This window comes from Amblyomma maculatum, chromosome 2, assembly GCF_055883805.1.
Source record: "Amblyomma maculatum isolate TAMU_Amacu chromosome 2, ASM5588380v1, whole genome shotgun sequence".
Lineage (NCBI taxonomy): Eukaryota > Metazoa > Arthropoda > Arachnida > Ixodida > Ixodidae > Amblyomma > Amblyomma maculatum.
Window position 1 is genome coordinate 16,413,605 of NC_139345.1, and position 21,115 is coordinate 16,434,719.

Genomic DNA, 21,115 nt, shown 5'->3' on the forward strand with positions numbered 1-21,115 from the left:
CATTGGTATATCTACAGGTAGCTATAACCGTACTCGCACCGAGCCGTACATAAGCTAAGTCAAGTCAAGACCTGCGAAAATGGCTGTTAGCATGCTTTTACGGGCTTTGCCGAGGATAAACCAACAGATAAACTGCAGTTACTCTTGCCGTGTGCTACAGTGGTTGTCCTCAAGAAGTTATGCAAAGAAAGTAGGTGCAGCAGCAGCAACAGGTAATAGAACAGTTTCCCCCACCATTTTTTCTTTAGTGCTTCGGTAGGTCAAAGACGGCTTTTTATCGTGTTCGTTGGTACCGCCATCAACACTTCATTTTTGCTTAATATCATACCTCTTGTTGCAGCGGGTCTGAGCATTCAAACCAAGAAGAAGAAACTACCAGTAGAGACGGATCCGGAAAAGCTGGTGCGCTTTTGCTGCGGCAGCAACATACTAAAAGAGGGTCAAGATGTCGAGCTAGGTCCCGACGACGCGTATCCTTCTTGGCTGTGGGATCTGCCTCTGAATGGGCCACCGCCGCTCTCGGAGATGGACCCAAACACTGTAGAGTACTGGGAGTCTCTGCATCGGCGAGCACTGCTGCACCAAAACAAGATGCTTAGCAAGGCGCCCAAGATTCGGATGCGCATCAATGAGAAGGAAAAAATGCGGAAGCTCAAGGCCCTACGTTTCCGCGCACTGGCATCGCATTACTATGACCCCGGCACGCCACTGCATGGTTATGATGAACAGCTAAAACGCCACAGGCTCGACTACTGAACGACTCGCGGCCCTTCCGGAGCTCTTCGTTGCCTGGGCAATGTATTTCAAAGTATTTCTTCATTGAAATCTGAAAGGTGCCGCATGTTCAACACGTTTCATTACAGAGTCTCTTTTTGCTGCGTACTGCTCGGGGTAAGGATTTCAATAATAATAAAAAAAAAGCGAATGCAGAGTAGTACTTGCCGGCGTCGTAATTTAGTCAACGAGCCTCCGTGCGATTCCAGTACACCAGCTTGAAGAATACACCTAACAGACGTCATGGAGCCATCTGTTTGATGCATGAAGACTGAGAGCTCTTGCACTTCGGTGAAGCCCCCTTCAATGTTCCACGGCTGAAAAGCAAGACTTAATAATGGCACCAGATATGCTTAGAAAATTGAACATAAGTTAACTGTACCCACCGATGGCCTTTCATTTCCACACAAATTTATAGAGAACCAGCAGCAATGGTGTACTACTGTAACAAAGCACTGTACACAAGCTACTGAGTGAACACAACTTATCAGCCTTGTTTACAGTCACAGGTGTGTAATGTACCAACTTCACCTTTACAAAAGTCATTACTGTGCCCAAAGGGTCTGCAAGGCATTCATGGACAAGAATCATTTGTACTGTCAGAATGATTGAAGGATGGGACTTCAGCATTTCCACTATTCCATTATAGGGAGCTTGCATGGAGTGATGCATGCTGGGTAATCCGCCATGATGATGTTGCTGGCAGCAGACGGCGGAAAGCGCAGCCAGGCTGAATAGAGCGAGTGCCTTGTCGTTTTCGACGGTCCACCGAGCAATTAAACATGCGGCTTTTCATGCGCTGCCCGTATTCGTGCATGCAAGATCTTGCAAGATATCAGTGAGGAACGTACGCGTCGACGCTGGGGCCGAAAAATCGGGCACGCAGCTATGAAGAAATGCAAAGCAGTGCAGCGTGGACCTGTTCACGCTAGGCGCTGACGGCTGGCTGTACTATCCGTTTGGACCTGTGGCCGCCCGACGACATCGCCGGCATTCATGACTTCTAGTTCTGGCGAGGTAGCTTGATACTCTCCCGGAATGATCCGTGTGTTGGGCCGTGCGAGCCATTCGCTAGAGGGATCCTTTGCCTTCCCGCACTCATGCAGACGTATTTTTGGAATTGTGAAGAACCCACAGTCTGCCTGCCTGAACGTGCCAGCATCATCTGCGCGCACTACGCCTGCAGACGAGGCTAGTGTGACAGTGATGTGCTGCGTCGTCTGCTGCCCGCGACATCATCATAGCGGATTACCCAGCATGCATTGCTTCATGCAAGCTCCCTATACGAAGTGCACTGAAGTGTTATATGTGTCACAGGAACACTTCCGATCCTCATTGGACTTGTCTACATTGAGGTTTTCAAGAAGGATTCATGGATCCGGTGCTGCATGGCCATTTTGAATGTCTATTCAGCTGTTTTCTTCGTGTGTGTTGGGTGACGTCAGTGTCGATGCTCACTTTCAAATGTGCTCGAAACCTAAAGAGCTCTAGAGAGGAAGCAGCTTCAAGTCAAGCAGGCTCGGACTCTATTGTGCTTGAAAGTTGGTGTGCGACAACCTCGATCTGCATCGAGTTGAACACAGATAGAGTTCAATGCGGATTGAAAATGTTCGTGTGACAAAGGAATTACATTGTTGTAGTCTGTCATAGTAACCATATTATCCAAGTTAAATGCTAGTGCACTTGACAGGCCAGCCTGATTACCATCCTCTTTGCCAATATTTTGCTGCAGCTTGTATTAAATATGCATCGACAACAAAATGTGTCAATTTTCACAGCTCTTACTGGAGAACACCAAATTTCCTAGTAGCACGTGGGTTATGCACGCATGCAATGTATGCATAACTTCAGTAATTCTTCAGAGGCAGGGATAAGCCTCGTGTTTTATTTAAAAACTGGCATTGAGAAATATTCACACAAATAAAAGTTGTTGCACTAGGTGTGCCTACTTCTGGTGAATAAGTACTAAATGTGAACAACACGAGCCCAAAATGTAAAGAATAAACTGTACACAAAGACTGCACCAGTGCTATGAGCATATCATGGTGTCATCGACCCTGTCTAGCAAAGTTCCGTGCTCTGCATTACATATGTGTACCATGTACAATCATGAACAATCATGAACAACTGTGAACATTTACGTATAACCATATACTGCTTCGCAAGGCAGAGGCACCCAGGTTAGACGCTACGGGTAAAAATTCGTTAATGACTGCGACATTGCAACTAACGTGCTGTCCCGTCGGTACCTTTTGTCGCAGCAGTCCTTTGTGTTTTTCCACGCTAGTTGCAATGAGCATCATTAACGAATACACACCAACTAGCCCAACTGTCTTCCATGAGGATAAAAATTGTGTCAGACAAAAATGTACACAGTAAAACATGCACAGTAAGTCACTGCGTGTGCCTAAAATGAATTGCAAAAAAGAGGTTATCGCATACCCTGAGAGGTCTATGCACAGGAAACAACAATGCTCTTACTATGCTCAGTAGCAATCCCCTTCATGGACGGGCTATGGTCACGTGATGGTAAATGCATATAGTGACCACACGGTGCACTTCAGCTGAGCAGGCTATGAACGCATTCTTTCATGGCACAGACAATATATCGTTTAAACAGCACAACAAAAATTTTTCTGTTGGAATTGCCAATGGCACAAATAAGCAAAAACGTGATTACACATTATGAAAACATTTTATACACTCGTGGAAAATTTTCATGCCATAGTTCATGAAAATAGCACTCTTTCTTGATGTTGTGTATGTAGCAAAAAACTGGACCTTTATCTCTAAGTAAAAGCTTCTTTACTCTAGCAATGCAAAGAAAAACTAAGAAGTGCAACAGCATGAATGAAGGGGGGGGGGGGGGGGGGAATGTAATGCTAACTATTGAGAAAAAGAATTGAAAAAGCTTTGCTACACAAGTGCAATACATACAAATGCGCAGCCACATTATTATTCGGCATGCTTTGTCAACCAAAATCCTGCTAGGAAGCGTTCGCGGACTCTTATAAAAACCAGACACTCCATTTTTTCTGCACAAAACTCACAAAGAAAGTTCTAATGCAGAAGCATGCTCCATTACTTTACGTGAAAAAAGGGAACGAAATTCAACACCAAAAATGGGATGAAGGATAGAAAATAAAAGCAAAACAACAAAGATTATAATAAGGGAGTAATTACTCCCTTATTAGAAACCTACTCCACCTTGGGGGATTCCCCTAAATATTTGACCAACAAAGATTATGCTAAAGATGAGAACAATATATGGAGTGTCTCACAAGTTTATAATGCACTGTAACAATGAGACTTTTAGTTAATGTTCAGTGCTTATGCTACCCTTTTCTGGTCATTTACACTGTTGTTACTTTTGTATTAGGTGAACTGCATAGCTTGCTTTAGTGCCCTCTTCTGTAGATGCGCATTCACATCAAACAGCTCTCAGAAACAAAAGTTGCACGCATAAGAAAGCATAACAGCAAGAACTGTGCAGAGGTATTAATGCAGTGGATGGTTTTATGCCAGCTGAGTTCCAAAAAGCAGGAATTTTAATTGCACAAAATGAAATCCTTTGTAGGGTCAATGGCCATAATTAATAAGGACTATCACACAGCAGCAAACCTCATGTTGGAAAGTAAAGTGTCACAAAAAACTGCTACACACAGTGTCTAAAACCTGCACAGCTGAAACTCTCTGTGGACAATATATGACAGGAAAGAAGAAGCATCATACAGCCATATACGAAGCCAGCAGCCGATGCTAAAATATATTGTGATGCTTCTGACAGGCAAAATGCCTTCTTCAACTGAATGCAATGCACAAACAGATGTAGTGTTCATCCGTAGGATTTCTGCTTGTGACTATCTCAAAGCCGCCTATGGGATTGCAGAACTGGTTGATGCTGTGTTCATGACTGGAGGTTCTCCATCAATCCACTGCAGTCAAAACAAAAACACAAGTTACAACATATAATGAACAATGCTTGAAATACCACAAAAAGGCCGGTTCAATGCCTTCGAGTACAATGGAAACACTAAATCTATTCCCACATAATTCAAACGGATAATAACTCGAACAAGCACTTGGGTCCTGTCAATGTCGTGTATTTGGAGGGCGGTAGCCTGCCTTAATCTGAAACCCCTAAACGTAAAAACAATAAGACTACTGCTGGCATAGGTTCTTCAAATGTAATGGCAAAAAAACTGTCGGTGCAGCCAGCATGCAACCGCTGGAAACTGTGACATGCTATCTCCATGGACCTTGTGCCTGGAGCTGTCCAGGGGTGCGGGCGCACCACAAATTAAGGAATGTCATGGGACAAAGCCCAGATGCTAAAGTAAGCACGTCACTAGAGGCGATGTGTTGCATCTGCCACATCGCACCTGCCATGTTTGGTTCGTGGGGTTTAACGTCACTTTGGGACATTAAACCGCACGAATCAAAGTAATTGCTTATGCTGACTACAAAGATATGGTCATTCAGTTTGCACTGGAAACTAAGATGATAGCCAAACTAAAGTAACAGTTGTACAAAAATTTTGATTACTCTGAAACACCAGCCTGCAATCTTTTACTGCAAAATAAAAGAAAACTGACCGGCCCTGAAACAGATATCTTTGACTGTGATGGTCTGGACAACCACATCATCAGCTTGTGAGAGAAGATAATGGAACTGAACAAGATCAGGGTGCATCGTATGATAAATGAAAAATTGGCAGCAGTTTAACCATGGCTGAACCAAGTTAGACGATCAAGAGGTATCAGTTTTGCGGGGTCTAGCGTTTGTTAGATTATACTCGTCGAGATCTTTTCAAGGATATACCTCTTGATGCATCATCATCATCATCATCAGCCTGACTTATACCCACTGCAGTGCGAAGGCCTCTCCCATATTTCTCCTCTCCAATTAACCCGGTTCTGTGCTAGCTGCATCCACTTGACCCCTGCGAACTTCTCAACCTCATGATGCTGCATAATAATGTTCTATTTTTAACACTATAGCCAAACGGGCGAGTTGGTGGAACATATTGAATGGAAAAACAGCGCAAAAGACAAGCACCAGAGCAATAGTGACGCTCGCCCGGTCGATTTCTCGTCTTGCACATCAGGATGCGTACCAACCGAGATGTGTTGAGTGAATGGCAGTTTTGTTAACCACTCAGGTTGAGAACTATAGGCAGGGATACGGTTCTCTGGTTAATTTCCTGCATTCAAACAATTTGAGGCTGATGACAGCTGATAAAGAAGGTTGTTTCATGGTCCTACCGAAAACCATGTTTTCTTCTAAGGCAATGGAAGCGGTGCAGAAGAATTTTGTCCCCGTTTCGGAAAAAGCAGGAAAGAAAAAAGGCAGAGCTCTGCGCTTGTTGGAATGTTTGAACCTGGAACGTCTTAAAGCAGGTGTCAATAACGCAAAAGGCCTGAATTTGAAAATTTTCTTTTCGGCAAAGACGCACAAAGAAGGTATGCCGTTTCGAGCTACTGTGACGGAGAGGAGTACATGGCAGTATGAAATTTCAGGGTATTTGCAGACATATTTGGCTTCGTTGACTATTAATGACCCATTCAGAGTTCGGAACTCTGAAGGTATGGTAAATTTTCTTCGCCTTGATAATCCAAGGTCGTGCACGATGTTCAGTGTAGATGTGGTAGATTTGTTTTATTCTCTACCCCATAATGAATTGATGAATGCTTTTAAAATGTATAACACTGGATAATGATGAAGAGCAGGTTATTATAGAGTGTGGTATTTCTGTATCTAGCTTCCTCGAGTTGCTCTCTTTTTACCTGAAGGTTATGTTCGTTGAATGGGAAGGAAAGCTCTATACCCAAAGAGCGGGTGTTTGCATCGGATCTAAGGTAGCGCCTGTGTTAAGTGATATTTTTTTGTCCTTTGTTGATCGTGGCATTGAAAAGCACATGTCGGGTATGGTGCCGCGCATTTTTTTATATGTCGATGACTTCCTAATTTTTGTTTAAAAAAATTACTTTTCAAGGTGCAAGCGGTGGCGTAGCGGTAGAACATCCGCCTCGCATGCAAGAGGACCGGGGTTCAAATCCTGGTGCCGCGCAATTCTCCACCGGATGACAAAAAAAAAAAAAAAAAAAAACCGCGTGTCGATGGAATTGCATATACAGGTTTGGGGTGCGACCTGATGCCGGTGAACACCTCCGGCAACGCACTCCCTCACCAGAACAGGAGTTGGCCACCCTGGTGCAGTAATTGGCTACAACCTCCTATGATAAGCTCCATAAAACCTCGGCCCTCAGTCACCAGCGACTACGGAACAACTGACCACGGCGGCGGTCAGACCTGTGACGCAGCAGGGGGTGCTAAGAAAGCCTGGCTCCGCTGGACAGGCCGCCATTGGAAACTGACCCTGGCAACGTTTAATGCTAGAACCCTAGCTAGTGAAGCTAGTTTAGCAGTGCTGTTAGAGGAACTAGAGGGCATGAAATGGGATGTCATAGGGCTTAGTGAGGTTAGGAGGCCGAATGAGGCATATACTGTACTGAAGGATGGGCATGTACTGTGTTATCGAGGTTTACCAGAGAGGCGACAACTAGGAGTAGGTTTCCTTGTCAATAAGTATATAGTGGGTAATATAGATGAATTCTATAGTATTAATGAGAGGGTTGCAGGCATCGTAATTAGGCTTAATAAGCGGTATAAACTGAAGGTTGTACAGGCCTATGCACCTACATGTAGTTATGATGACCAGGCAGTTGAAAGCTTCTATGAAGATGTAGAATCGGCAATGCGAAAAGTAAAGACGCAGTATACTGTACTAATGGGCGACTTCAATGCCAAGGTAGGGAAAAAACAGGCAGGAGACAAGGCAATAGGTGACTATGGCATTGGTTCTAGGAATAGCAGGGGGGAGTTACTAGTTGAGTTTGCAGAGCGCAATAACTTACGAATCATGAATACCTTCTTCAGCAAACGGAAGAACCGAAAATGGACATGGAAAAGTCCTAACCGAGAGACTAAAAATGAAATCGACTTCATAATGTGTTCAACCCCCGCCATTGTGCAGGATGTAGAGGTAATCGGGAAAGTTCGATGTAGTGACCACAGGATGGTGAGGTCCCGAATTAGCCTAAATCTGAAGAAGGAACGCAATAGATTAGTAAGAAAGAAACCCATCAACGAATTAGCGGTGAGGGGGAGGGCAGAAGAGTTCAGGATCTCGCTACAGAATAGGTATTCAGCTCTAACTGAGGATGGCGACATTACCCTAGAGGCAAGGAACAATAATTTCAGAGATATCATTACTGAGTGCGCGGTAGAAGTAGGCGGTAGGATAGTTAGAGAGGATACCGGTAAGCTGTCTAAGAAGACGAAAGATTTGATTAAGAAACGGCAGAGTATGAAAGCTTCCAATCCAACAGACCAGATCGAATTGGCCGAGATATCAAAGCTAATCAATAAGCGCAAGGTGGCCGATATAAGGAAGTATAACATGGAGAAAATTGAGCATGCTGTAAAGAACGGGGGAAGCCTTAAAGCGGTAAAGAAGAAATTGGGCATAGGCAAAAACCAGATGTATGCGATAAGGGACAAGGCGGGCAACGTCATCACTAATATGGACAAGATAGTCAAAGTAGCCGAGGAGTTCTATACAGATCTCTACAGTAGCCAAAGTAGTCAGGACCGTAATGAGATTGGCGTCAGGGAAAAACAGTCAGACGTTCCACCAGTGATGAAGGACGAGGTCAAGAAAGCACTAGACACTATGAAAAGGGGGAAATCAGCTGGAGAGGATCAGATAACTACAGATTTGCTGAAGGACGGGGGGGATATCGTGCTAGAAAAACTGGCCACCCTGTATACGCAGTGCCTGGTGTCATCGACGGTACCGGAAGCATGGAAGAATGCAAACATTATCCTCATTCACAAGAAAGGGGACTCTAAGGACCTTAAAAATTACAGACCAATCAGCTTACTGTCTGTTACGTATAAGGTATTTACTACGGTAATCGCTAATAGAATCAGGACAACCTTAGACTGCAATCAAGCAAAGGATCAAGCAGGGTTTCGGAAACGGTACTCTACTATCGATCATATCCATACCATCAATCAGGTGATAGAAAAATGCGCGGAATATAACCAGCCCTTATACATAGCATTCATTGATTACGAAAAAGCATTTGACTCAGTTGAAACCTCGGCGGTGATGCAGGCATTGCGAAATCAGGGGGTAGACGAGCCGTACGTGAAAGTGCTGGAAGATATATATAGTGGCTGCACAGCAACCATAGTTCTGCATAAAGAAAGTAACAAAATTCCCATAAAGAAAGGTGTTAGGCAAGGAGACACAATCTCCCCAGTACTATTCACAGCTTGTTTAGAGGAAGTATTCAGAGACTTGGAATGGGAGCAGTTAGGGATAAGGCTAGATGGAGAATACCTCAATAATCTGCGATTTGCTGATGACATTGCCTTGCTAAGCAACTCGGGAGATGAACTGCAAATAATGATTGATGACCTAGACAGGAAAAGTAGAAAGGTAGGCTTGAAAATCAATATGCAGAAGACTAAGGTAATGTTCAACAGCCTCGGGAAGGAACAGGAGTTTACATTAGGTAGCGAAATACTGGAATTAGTAGGCGAATATATCTACTTAGGACAGGTAGTAACCGCAGATCCGGACCATGAAAAGGAAATAACAAGAAGAATAAGATTGGGATGGAGCGCATTTGGCAAGCACTCGCAGATTATGACTAGCAGCTTACCGGTATCGCTCAAGAGGAAAGTATACAACAGTTGCATCTTGCCTGTACTCACCTATGGGGCTGAAACGTGGAGGCTAACCAAGAGAGTTCTACTTAAGTTGAGGACAACCCAGAGGGCTATGGAACGAAAAATGGTAGGGGTAACATTAAGAGATAGAAAGCGTGCAGAGTGGGTCAGAGAAATAACTCAAGTTAACGACATTCTAGTGGAAATTAAGAAGAAGAAATGGACATGGGCAGGACATGTAGTGCGAAGAGAGGATAACCGATGGTCGCTGAGGGTAACAAACTGGATTCCAAGGGAAGGAAAGCGTAGCAGGGGGCGGCAGAAAGTTAGGTGGGCGGATGAGATTAAGAAGTTCGTAGGGGTCAAGTGGATGCAGCTAGCACAGAACCGGGTTAAGTGGAGAGATATGGGAGAGGCCTTCGCCCTGCAGTGGGTATAATCAGGCTGATGATGATGATGATGATGACTAATGTACTTAAATTGTTTAAAGAAAATGCTCTTGGTCTAACGTTCACCACTGAGGTCACCAGTGATAGCAAGCTACAGTTTTTGGATCTGCGTTTGACAGTTGAGGCGGGCCATATCTGCTGGGAATACCTACCTAGGGTAGAGAAACCATTGTTAAATTTTAAATTGCATCACTCTAAGACAGTAAAAACATGTATTGTGGTCTCATCTCTGATGTCTGCTTTATCAAAATCTTGAGCATATGGTAATCGGCAGCTTCAATGATCAAATTGGAAGACTCGAGGCATCTGGTTACCTGGATGATGGTTTATTGTTGGGTTGTAACAAGATAGCCAAAAAGCTTAAGTCCAGCCTTGATGCCTTGTGTGGAAAAAGGGAAGGAAAGGAAAAAGTTTGCCGTTCTGCCTTATGTGCACCACCTGTCACACAATCTTAAAAATGTGGCAAAACGATATGGCATAGAGGTTGTTTTTTCTGCACCTAAAGAACTTAAAAGTGTTTGTGCTATTTTGGAAAGAAAAGCTGAGCATCAGAAAGAACATGAACCAACATGTGGGGTTAAGCATGAAACAAAGTATGTGTCGTGTGCTGAAAGTGTAGTCTACAAAATCCCACAATCATGTGAACAAGTGTACACTGGGCAGACGGGGCGGTGCATTAATGCACGTTTGAAAGAGCATGCAAATAACTTAGATGCTAACAAATATACTAATCTCGTCGACCATGTCCGTGACTGCGAATCTTATCCTTCACTGCATTATTCTGATATCCTCTATAAGCACCCGGCCCGCTTAACACGCAAGATAATGGAGGCCTGCCACATTAAGACAAAAACTACGTTGTGCGCTAGTAAGCCGTCATTTTTCTGCATGAAAGCGAGATTGCGTGCCTGCACCCTACGTAGCAACACGTTTTTGCTTGTCCACTACTTGATAGGGTGGTCACTTTTTCCATAATTAAGTTCCCTCTTTGAATAAACTTTCAGTTGTGAGCAGCGCTCGTCTTGTGTTTCTTTGCTCTGGTGCTTGTCTTTTGCGCTGTTTTTTCATTCTATATTTAATCACAATAAATATTGAATGTTAATACTTAAGACCTACAATTAGACAAGTGAAGTTATACTCGAAATAAGCTATCCAATGATATATGATGTTATAGTGCAGAGTAATTTTTAACTGCAATTAACAAATTTACTGCAAATAATTGCAACATGCAATTAGTAAAGGTCTATTCTTGGTGTAAACACTTGTGTTAAAGGTACCAAAAAAAAAAACTTGTATAATACGAAACCGTATATAGCATGAGGTGTAATTTCGGGGTAGCAAAAACAAAAAAAAAAAAAAAAAAAAGAAAAGTTTTCATCCACGTATAATGCGAGCAATGAAATATTAGTAAAAGTATTTATTAGCACTACATTTCGCAAAGGTGTACGTGCTCCGCACTTTTGCGTCCAACATTACCAGGCACCAAACAGTGTCACAAACTTTTATATGCCGGTGCTCGTTCGCTTCCCTTCTCGTGCCAACAAGCTTGATAAGGGAATTTTACGCATTGCAAGAACAGCAGCTCATATTCGTCCTGGCAATTGCGGAAGCCATGTGGACTCAGTTTGTTTTAAAACCAGTGGGCCATTTTCAGCTCAGATGCGAGATGGCAGCGCACGAGCAGCTAGCTAACATGCACAGCATGGCGCTCGCACCTCTTTGCGTCTAACACCACGCGCAGGTGCGGGACATATTCGCCCAGGAAACGCCCAGGTTCTCGAATTCGGGGTTTTCGTGATCATCATCGTCCGGTGTATCTCTGCCGAGATTTCCTTGCTAAAGACATCATCTTCAATATCCTGCATTTCTTGAAGACGTGTCAAGCTTAAAATTCCACGTTTTAAGTGCATAACAGCGGCTTATTTAAATATAGAGCAACCACTCCCTCTCGTCAAAACATTGCATCAGAAAACCATGAAAAACTCCATATATTGCAATAAAAGGTACTAAATTCATTCCCTCAACAAAAGAAACTACTCCTCTAACCACCCCCTCCAAGAATCACTGATAAATCCACTTTGATCCACAAATATGAGTACCGAAAGAATCTACGAGTAGGTACTTTTTCTTGCCTATGGCAAGATGACCACCGCATGCTCGGCCAGGCTTCACCTCTGCACTTACGCCGGGGCCTCCACTCCAACAGTTCTATTATAACCTCCTTAGATTTACTTTCAGCAATCACATTAATATTTTATTGCATTTTTGATCTCATCTGTGCTGTAGGAGCACTCTATTTTCACCAATAAATGAGGTCATGAATACAAAACAGCAAGAAGTCCGACTTCATATGAGAGTCAAACCCTTACATGAATGCAGCATCGTTTTTATTGGTGTGACACAACCAAGTGCAGCAAAGCCACTTGCGCAATGCTGCTACACCTCTGTTTCTTGCCACAGCTGCATTTTACTGCCCAGTGCTGTGACCATTCATCCTTTACCCCCTTTCTTATCCATCACTGTTTATTTATTTCCACCCCATCCTCAGTGGCTTGCACTGCCTTAATTACATGGTCACAACTGATTATTTTTTTTTTTTCTACTTGTGATGCATTCTTGCTTCACTCCACCAAGGCCTTCAAAAAGTTGCCTTTTTCTCTCAGGTCACTGGCCCGGTGGTTAAGCCATCTTCAACAGGTACATTTCATTGTCTTCAGTATCCATTGACCTCCAACTGTTGGCCTCGCAACTACGCCATGCTTGCCTGTTATTCTGAGATGCCCTTCACCAGAGTGGCATAACATAGTGAATCCGTAGAAAGTATGTTGCCATGACCAAACGCTCTCTCCTCTAAGTGTTTCTTCGCTGTAATTGCAGTTACTATAGATAAATATAGATAAAAAAACAGAAACAAATGTATAGTTGCCTACAAAAGCGAAGTGGAACCACCATTTCACTTTACTACACTCGTTTTTACTATATATGAGTGTTTACTATAACACAATTTATTCTTAAATTTTCAAGAAGTACTGTAGGCCTGTTCATGGAGCAGCCAATATAGGTTACTTAGAAAAGGACAAGCATATACCACTCTATAATGAAAGCCCTTCACTTGTCCTCATTCAAGAGGGTTTTTAGATACCCCCAATGATGTGCTTACACAGCAGCCAAGGCACTGTACAAGTAATAAAGCTGCACAACCAATGCTGTTGCAATCACCTGAATCAAGTTGTGCTCTGGCAACTGCGATGCCTGAAAGTGGTCCTTGAGCAACTGCTGTGAAAAATTTGCATGTGTCTGGATAGCTTCTTGCTCCTGGATTGGCTGGCCACACAGTCTGTACAGGTCTGCACAAAATCAAACGCTTGAAAATTTTAGACAATGAGTGAGAATCTTAGTCTGTACAAACAGTCGCTACTATTGTTTCACACAAACCACAATATTTCAAGCGATTCCGGTCAAATTTCAACACCGTGTCACAATTGAAAATGCAGCGAAGCACTGTAATGTAGCACTTCACTCTCTCCTGCAGTGTGCCGTACAATAAAAGCCCCCATTTTCCAGAAAATTCGACATTGTCATCGCTATCGGCATTGCGAGCAAAAAAGATCAGGGCACATGATTCTGGCAGTTGGTAAATGGCAGGTGACATGGCTGGTCAGTAACTGGTCACCGGGCTGTGTAAAATCACGAGACTGCAAACATGACAGGAGCTCTTTTGAGTAGAGAGGGGTGAGATGAGAATCAAACCCTCCAGGACCCTTGGTTTCAGAGTTCGACAAACTACTCCTAGGTCACTCGGGCATATTCATGTGGCCTAGTATGGCCGAGGCTTTATGTCTATGTCAGGCAGCCTTGCATCAGGGTAGGTTATAAGTGTATGCTGATAAAATGTGCAAGATTTTCCTTTCACTATCACTACCGATACATTTTCGTGCCTCTCCCTCCAGTGTCATCAATGTACCCGTACATTCTTTACTGTGCATTCAAAAATTATCATCGGAGCACAAATCTGGCCTTCTTGGACTTGTCATGCCATCTATTAAATCATTTTAGAAGCTCATATTTTTGCCCATTGCCGGACCCCAGCGGCAGTGACACACGCTTTCATATGGCCTGTACACTGGCCATGGATACAATGGAAGCTCTTCTAAGTGAGTTGCACTTTCTGCCACAGTGGGGGCATGGCAGATATACCCCAACTTCGCCGCTCGCGTCTGTCATGGCGGTCTGTGCCACACCTGGTTCCATGCCTTCCTGTGCTTATTCACAAGCTGCAGGGTGCCAAAATAGAAAAACAAAATGTGGAGGAGTCATATAATTCGTGAAATTCAAACAAGGTATTATATTTTATTCAAAGAACTAGGCGTTATGAAATACAAAGGGGAGAAATCGTCGTTCACTTTCACGAAACTAGACAGAGTTTATATTACGCACTGCGGCCAAATATGAATGAGCTGTACTTTGATTTATTTTGCATGCTTATACCTCTTGGCACATACTAAGTGTAAGCAAAGGATGGCTCACAACGAACTGAAGAGGTACAAAAAGTGAGAGCAAACGAATGCAGACTCAACGTGTGCATCCCATCTCCGTCCACATCGGATGCACTGACTTTTAAAAGCTTTCATTGGATTGTAGAACAGGCACTTTGGAATGTTCAGCACCTGACGCTCAACAAAGACGACTATGACAACAGTACAACGCTCGCTCTGACGCTTGTGCTTGTGCTGACACAAGCTACATACTAAGACAGATTACAAGACATTCTGTTCACTGTTCATGGTGTAGCTCCCTGTGCAAGTGCTTATTACAGGATAAATATATTAATGGTGAATACCGCAAGAAAAATATGCACAGCTTAAGATTGGCAGCAAAGATTGTTTAGCTGGGTGAATAATATGAGCCACTAATTATTTAACCAAACGTGAATTCCATTTTCCCTCCTCATATGTTGTTTACGGCAACAAATCGTCGGAAAACTTATGTAGTTTGAGTTTTATGTGTGTAAAAATGGTTCAGTGTAGGCTCAGACAACGTTAATATACTGTATGCACAGTGTGCAACATGTGTTAATCGCTATCTCAAAACCTAATTCTCTATTGTAATTATTTTGTGTCGCAAACACAGCCAAGTAGCACCGCACTATTGTAAAGTTGATTAGCACTGCATTATGTTCTACAAAAGCCGATTTTTTCTCTTCCTGCGGCAAACTTGTTTCCTGCATGATATAACAGCAAAGCGCATTCCTCAAAAATGTAATGACAAGCCTCTAGGAGCGCAGAACTTCACATATGGACTTTTTTTGGTCTCTCAGGTCTGTTTGCTGTTTGTGTCATGCTATTTTCTTTGCATTCATTGTCCGCTGCGATGCATCGAATTCTGCCAGCCTGTAACAATTAGTGGTCGAGCGAGGAGGAGTACTTGTTTCACCTGCGTGAGCTACCTTAGAGGATGCCAGAGTGATGGCATTTGTTCATTTTCGGACAGTTTCTTGTCTGCTTCCGCACATGTGCCACATTTTCGAACGGCTTCACATGTCTGTTGGCAAAGACATTGGCTTGCTGTAAATTCTGTTAGCATGAGTTGAAAGAATTTACTCTTATCGCACTTTTTGTGCACTACGACTGGCGCATTCACCATAATCCATCTCCCTGCTCCGAGGTGTGTGCATCGCCTTAGAGTAACAGGAAGCCTTCAATACCGTCCTTATGCATTGGACACTCTGAGCGCTCCTCGAGTTATGACGTCTCATTGGTGAGAATGAAGAATGCCAATATCACAACTAAGTGGAAGCATAAACCGTGTATGCTTGTGGCCACAGGCTTGGCTAGTCTAATCTTCTTTTTTTTTTTTTTTCTTATCCAGTTTGTCGCGCATCAAGAACGCCATGCCAGAGCAAACATGCTAAGCGTGATTCACATGCAGGCGGCCATCCCGCCTGAGAATGGGCAGGGTCACAGCGCCACGATTTCACAACGGTGGCAGACAGGAAACACACCCTGTGCACAGGCCGTAAAGAGTGCGCTGCTGCCACTGCTTTTTGCCCCGCGCTGTTGGAGTACTTAAGAGTGCAGAACGACTGCACACACTCTTTTCAGGAGGGAGCATGGTCGCTACATGCGCACTCTCGTGCGGAGTAATCATCTATGCATGCGTGCGACTTTGGGTACACAGATTTATTTATTTATTTACTTTTTATTTTAATCTGCCGCAACTTTGCAGCTTCTTTTTTATTCAGTTGTGTTGTCTGCTGTGTTGAGTCAAGTTCAGCCAGAAGCGCTGCTGCCTCTCAAACGTGACTCGACCGCCACTTTCACTCATTCGCCGCTATCAGCACAAACAAGGTTAACTTGCATTTTCTTTCGATCTCTCTATCATCTTTTTTTCACAGCCTGCAACTTCTATGGGTTGTGCTGGAAAGTGCTCCCTCCGTGCACAAGTGCTTTCAGATGGAAGCCGCACGGGGCCTTCAACTGCGAACTAGAGCAGTGGCTCTTCTGATTTTGAATACGAACCAAGCGATTCCTAGTGGTGTAGCCAGAAATATTTTTAGGAGAGTGTTATATGTCACCGGTTGAAAGAAGCAAAAATAAAAAGGCTGAAAGGTGTAAGGGGATGCAGTACTCGGAAAATTTCATGTGGGGGAAGGGATTCTGACCAGCACCCCCTCGTCAATAGTCCGAACGAATTATGGTTCTGAAAACACCAACATGTGCACTTTCTGTTAATTGTGTTATTTATATCATGTTCATAATCAAGAATAAGTTAAGTAAGTATGTTCGATTTCTGATATTCTAGAAACCAAGCCTACACTGGTGGTGCGTCACGGCCAAAAACACCAGACAGCGAAAGGGCTAAGGATTAAATAGTAGCAAAATGCACATATACTCGAACCAGGACCTGCAAGGACAGCAACAGACAGGAGTCATGAATGCTGTTAAGTAATAGCCTAAAAGATGGAGCTTGAAATTTTTTTAACCACTGAAAGCATGCGCAGTATTTCAACGAAGGAAAATTGTGAAGGATTTAAAGAAAACACAGACAATGCAATAGCTACAGTTATAGTCAAACCTCGTTATAACAAAGTCTCATTTTGTGCGGAAATTTGTTCGTTATATCCGATATTCGCTGTAAAAGTACACACAAATTCCTACAAAAAAAAATTCTGTTCATAAACCCAAGTAAAGGCTACCCTAAAATGGAAAGCACAGAGCTGAAAAAAAAGCATTTTTTTTTTCTTTAAAGCGCTTTACAGCACAAAACATAGTGTACAAAATTTATCTGTAGAGCAAGAACGAGACCACACAAGCATGCTGGTGGAAACTACAGCAGAGCAAACTGAGTTTAGCCATGTCAGCAGACACTAAGTGAACACTGCACATGTGCGATGCTAAAATGCACTTGCTTCTGCTATGGGCATTTCTTACTTAACACTGCTTACAGAGAGTATGAAAATATGCTCACAATAAGGCTACCTTAATAAATTACAGCATTTATGGTACAGGGAAAATGGCCGGCTGAAAGGGGCCTTTTATTTGCAATCGTGCAACATGTGCCGTTGCAGTAAGATGAATGACCATGAGGAGAAGAAAAGTACAAGGCTCACTCACAATAGTGGTTCAGAGGCCTCTTAAATGTGTGAAGAGCTCTGACTAATGGTGCCACCTGAGAAGATGATAAGCTACACACCTAAAATGGAGATGCTGCTCTCCCCCTTTCTGCCTTACTCACCCACATACTAGCGCATTCAGTCAGTCACTCAACACACTCACTTACCCTTGAGAAGGGCTGATGCCCAGAGTTGCACGTGCACATCTGGGATCTTGCTGGCGAGCTGCATGGCAGGCGTGACCATGTTCATGCTCTCCCGACTATTGCCCAATGAGAAGAAGATGTGACCCAGAAGCACCAGTGAGCACGATGTCAGGCGGTTCAGGTCCTCAGCATTGGCAGTCTTGAGCGTCTCCCGCAGGTAGCGTCTATGATCCAGGACACAAAGTACAGGCTACTTTCAAAGATACCAAAACCAGAAGCACCCTGCTTCTGTTAAGAGCAAATGTTGCTTGTGCAAAAGCATTTAACAGCAATCTATAATTCCAAGTGACAAGCGCCACTATATACAAAGCCTATGCCACAGTCAAACCTGAATATACCACACCCTAAGGAGATTGAAAAGCAGTCCGATATGTCAATAATTCAATTATATATGTATAAAACGTGCAAACAGATCAGCTTCTCTGTAATGCAGAAGCGTGAATATGATACACCCACGCTAGTGATGCACTTCCTGCAGCAATGTACTGACAGTGCATGCGCATGCCTCGTAAAGAAGAGTGCACCCTTATATGCCACTCCCTGGATAAGACACAAGCGTCAGAGCTTGCGCGGCTAGCGTCTGGCGCCACACGACACAAGTGCTGTTGAACTTGGGGCTCACATCAAAACAGCACCTGAGGGTGCTTTGGGAAGAGCCATCAGCAATCATATTTGCTTCTGTTACTGATACACTCTAAATGCAATAATGACTCAAAATTGGGTCCAGTTGATTTCTGCGTCACTTTATGCAATGAAGCAAGTCACGTGAGGGTCAGCGCAAGCCTTCAGTCAGCAAGGCTCGCTTCACTAAACGACAACTGGTGCACTGAACATCAGCTTCCTCACGAGACAGCAGTGTAGCATTGAAAACAAGCATGCCAGACCGAAGGCGACACTCGACATTCACTTTCTCAAGCAGTTTTACAGCGTTATCGCTGCTCAAGGGTACTCGGCTGACTCGGCTCCGTGAACACATTTATTGTTGGAGGTCAATAGAAGCACCTCTCACACGGTCACCACGCACAGTTTGATCCTACAGTTGAATCCCGCTACAACGAAATCAGCGGGGCGTATGAAATATTTTGTTGTCGCTGAATTTCGTTGTCGATAATTTACAGACAACTTGAGCAGAAAAAAAATTGATTTCCAGAAGTCCGTAAGCTTTGTCTGCTTGCGTTTCACTGCGAGCAGCAGCGTCACGCGACTCTCACACTCTGTTAAGAGAGTCATCACAACGTCGTCATCGTGAGAGCCCGGGAACTTCCTAATAAAATCGAAGGCGTCCATCACCTGCGACGAGGTTGCCAAAGCGGGTGAATCATGGGCCTGAATCCTGGGTGGAACGGGTTGCGTTAACTCACTTGCAGGGGGTAGGTTAACTTGCTTGACCCGCTTGTCTAAAGCATGTAGATGCTGTCGAGTCAGGGAGTCGAGTTATAGAGAACTCTGGGATCAAAAAGCCTCTGGAGCGGCGAGGAGCGTCAGTGAAGTTGAATGCTTTTCAGCCCTCCGCAACGATAAAAAATAATAATCGAAGCACTCGGTAATAAAAGGCAACGGAATCGATACAAGTAAGAAACTTGCACAGTAACTTCGAAACTCGACGCTACACGCTGCTGCAATGCTTACTCGCTAGAAAGCGAGTTTATGTAGTGTGGGGATTCACAATTCCCTTCCTCCGTTATAACGCCCGCGCGTAATTAACACGCGTGATTACGCGCTCTGGCAGAGAGGTTGGCGGAGGAGAAGGCATGCTGGCCACCCCCGCTGCCTCCCGGGCCTGCGGCGACGCTGCCGCGGGCTTCCCTCTTTCCTGCCGGCGTAACCGGGAGACCTCCTCTCCCGTTCCGTGTCAAGGAGCGCGACTGTAGCAACTTGCTCGGGGTTCTTCGGCGAATGGGCGCGCACGAGCGCGGTTCATGATTTCCGCCGAGGAGACCACCGCCGTCACCGTCACTTACCGCAATGGGATGTGAGCGAGAAGCCGTGTCAGGTGAGAAGACTCTTCCTCTCACCTACTTGATGCGCTTCCCTATTAAGTGGTTTTTATTTCACCCCCGTACGCAGCGTTCGCTCGCTACATGGTGGTTGTTCTTGATTGCTATTCCCTTGTCGTGTACTCGAGCACAATAAACTATGTTCGAGTACGTAACTTGGTGTTTGTCCCCTCTGGCCCGAACCCGCCGCAGTGGCGATTTCTCGCACCGCAGGTTGGGGGTCACAGCTCTGTCTGCTAGGGCTGGCACGTCGGGGCTAGAAGGCGATTGTAGCATCTAGCCTCCCCGTGGCGCATTATTGCGAGAATGACCCCCATATTATGGCGCCCAACGTGGGGCCAGAGGTGTTGACAAATCGAGTGTCTGTGTGTGTACGACGCCGACACATAGGCTAGCCATGGCAGTGAGCAGGATTGACCTTTCAGTCTCTTCTAATACTGCAGTGGTGATTGCACAACGGCAAGCAAGCAAAACCACCTTAACTGTTATTATTGCGAGAGATCAGGAGCTGATGCTAGCCACTGTGATCTTGTAATTTTCTGCGAGAGCAGGATGTCACACGACTCCACCACTCTGTAGCAGGGTGACGCGCGGATGCTGGTGTGATGGGCATTCTCTCGTAGTGTTTTGATTTCCCATGCTCTACGGGAGAACGGGAAACGTTGTAGCGTATGCACTTTTGCGCGCGCACGTTGATGGCATGAGAAGTGTTATTACTATCCTTTCTGCCACGCCCGTTAGCCAGTTCGTCGCGATAGCTCGCAGCCTCAGAGAAGAGGCGGCCTACCCGACTTCTCTGAGTTTAAGTGGTTACCGTTTTAATTCATCATTGCAGTAGGGAGCCTAGTCAGCCTTAAGAGAGCTTTAGGAAAGCGGTAGGATCCTTTTTTTATTTTATTTTGTCGACCAGTGTTCGACGGGCTCTGGGAGCCGAGCGGTGCGGCCGCGGCGCACATAAGGGCACGCTGGTATTGCTGCCTGTGCGGGCGCTACACAGCTTGTATTGCTGTGAGCGCGTTGGATCCCTGCCGTCTGTACTCCTATAGCACCTTGCGCAATCCCTTCCCCACGCGAAGGACACACGCGAGTCCTTCGAGGTTGGTCACGCCACGCTGAGACGAGCTATATCGCACATGTGCATCGCTAAGCATGCGAGTGGCCCTAAGACTTTTCTACAAGTTGTGTCATTTCGCTGCCTAGTGATGTGCATGGTGGTGACGTTGTCGAACCGGTAAACTTGCTCTATAAGTTCGCAACAACGCCACGGTTCCTGCGTTGGGCACACGCCGACGCGCGACAGAGCTGCAAGCAAAGATGGCGGAGCTAGACTTTACA

The 21,115-nt window shown here is 44.7% G+C and overlaps 2 protein-coding genes across 2 annotated transcripts in view; one reads left to right on the forward strand and one right to left on the reverse strand.

The window, feature by feature from the left end:
• The first annotated feature begins 41 nt into the window (after positions 1 to 41).
• On the forward strand, positions 42 to 2,795 carry mRpL54 (mitochondrial ribosomal protein L54). Its single transcript, XM_084593355.1, has 2 exons — positions 42 to 212; positions 341 to 2,795. Exons 1-2 carry the CDS (start codon positions 80 to 82, stop codon positions 754 to 756), a joined length of 549 nt encoding a protein of 182 aa, XP_084449481.1. The 5' UTR covers positions 42 to 79; the 3' UTR covers positions 757 to 2,795.
• The window catches only part of Mau2 (Mau2 sister chromatid cohesion factor), a 47,593-nt gene continuing 29,103 nt past the window's right edge, over positions 2,626 to 21,115 (reverse strand). The window contains exons 14-16 of the mRNA XM_084593351.1: positions 17,745 to 17,947; positions 13,185 to 13,312; positions 2,626 to 4,709 (exon numbers count right to left, since the gene is read on the reverse strand). Coding sequence (XP_084449477.1) covers positions 4,650 to 4,709; positions 13,185 to 13,312; positions 17,745 to 17,947 — 391 coding nt within the window. The 3' untranslated portion in view covers positions 2,626 to 4,649. The remainder of the gene's footprint in view (positions 4,710 to 13,184; positions 13,313 to 17,744; positions 17,948 to 21,115) is intronic.

What these genes read in the sequence shown, in the direction of transcription:
- mRpL54 (XM_084593355.1), top strand. Translation starts at nt 80, where the DNA reads ATGGCTGTTAGCATGCTTTTACGGGCTTTGCCGAGGATAAACCAACAG. An exon ending in AGGTGCAGCAGCAGCAACAG is followed by an intron (nt 213 to 340) that starts GTAATAGAACAG and finishes CTCTTGTTGCAG; the next exon opens with CGGGTCTGAGCATTCAAACC.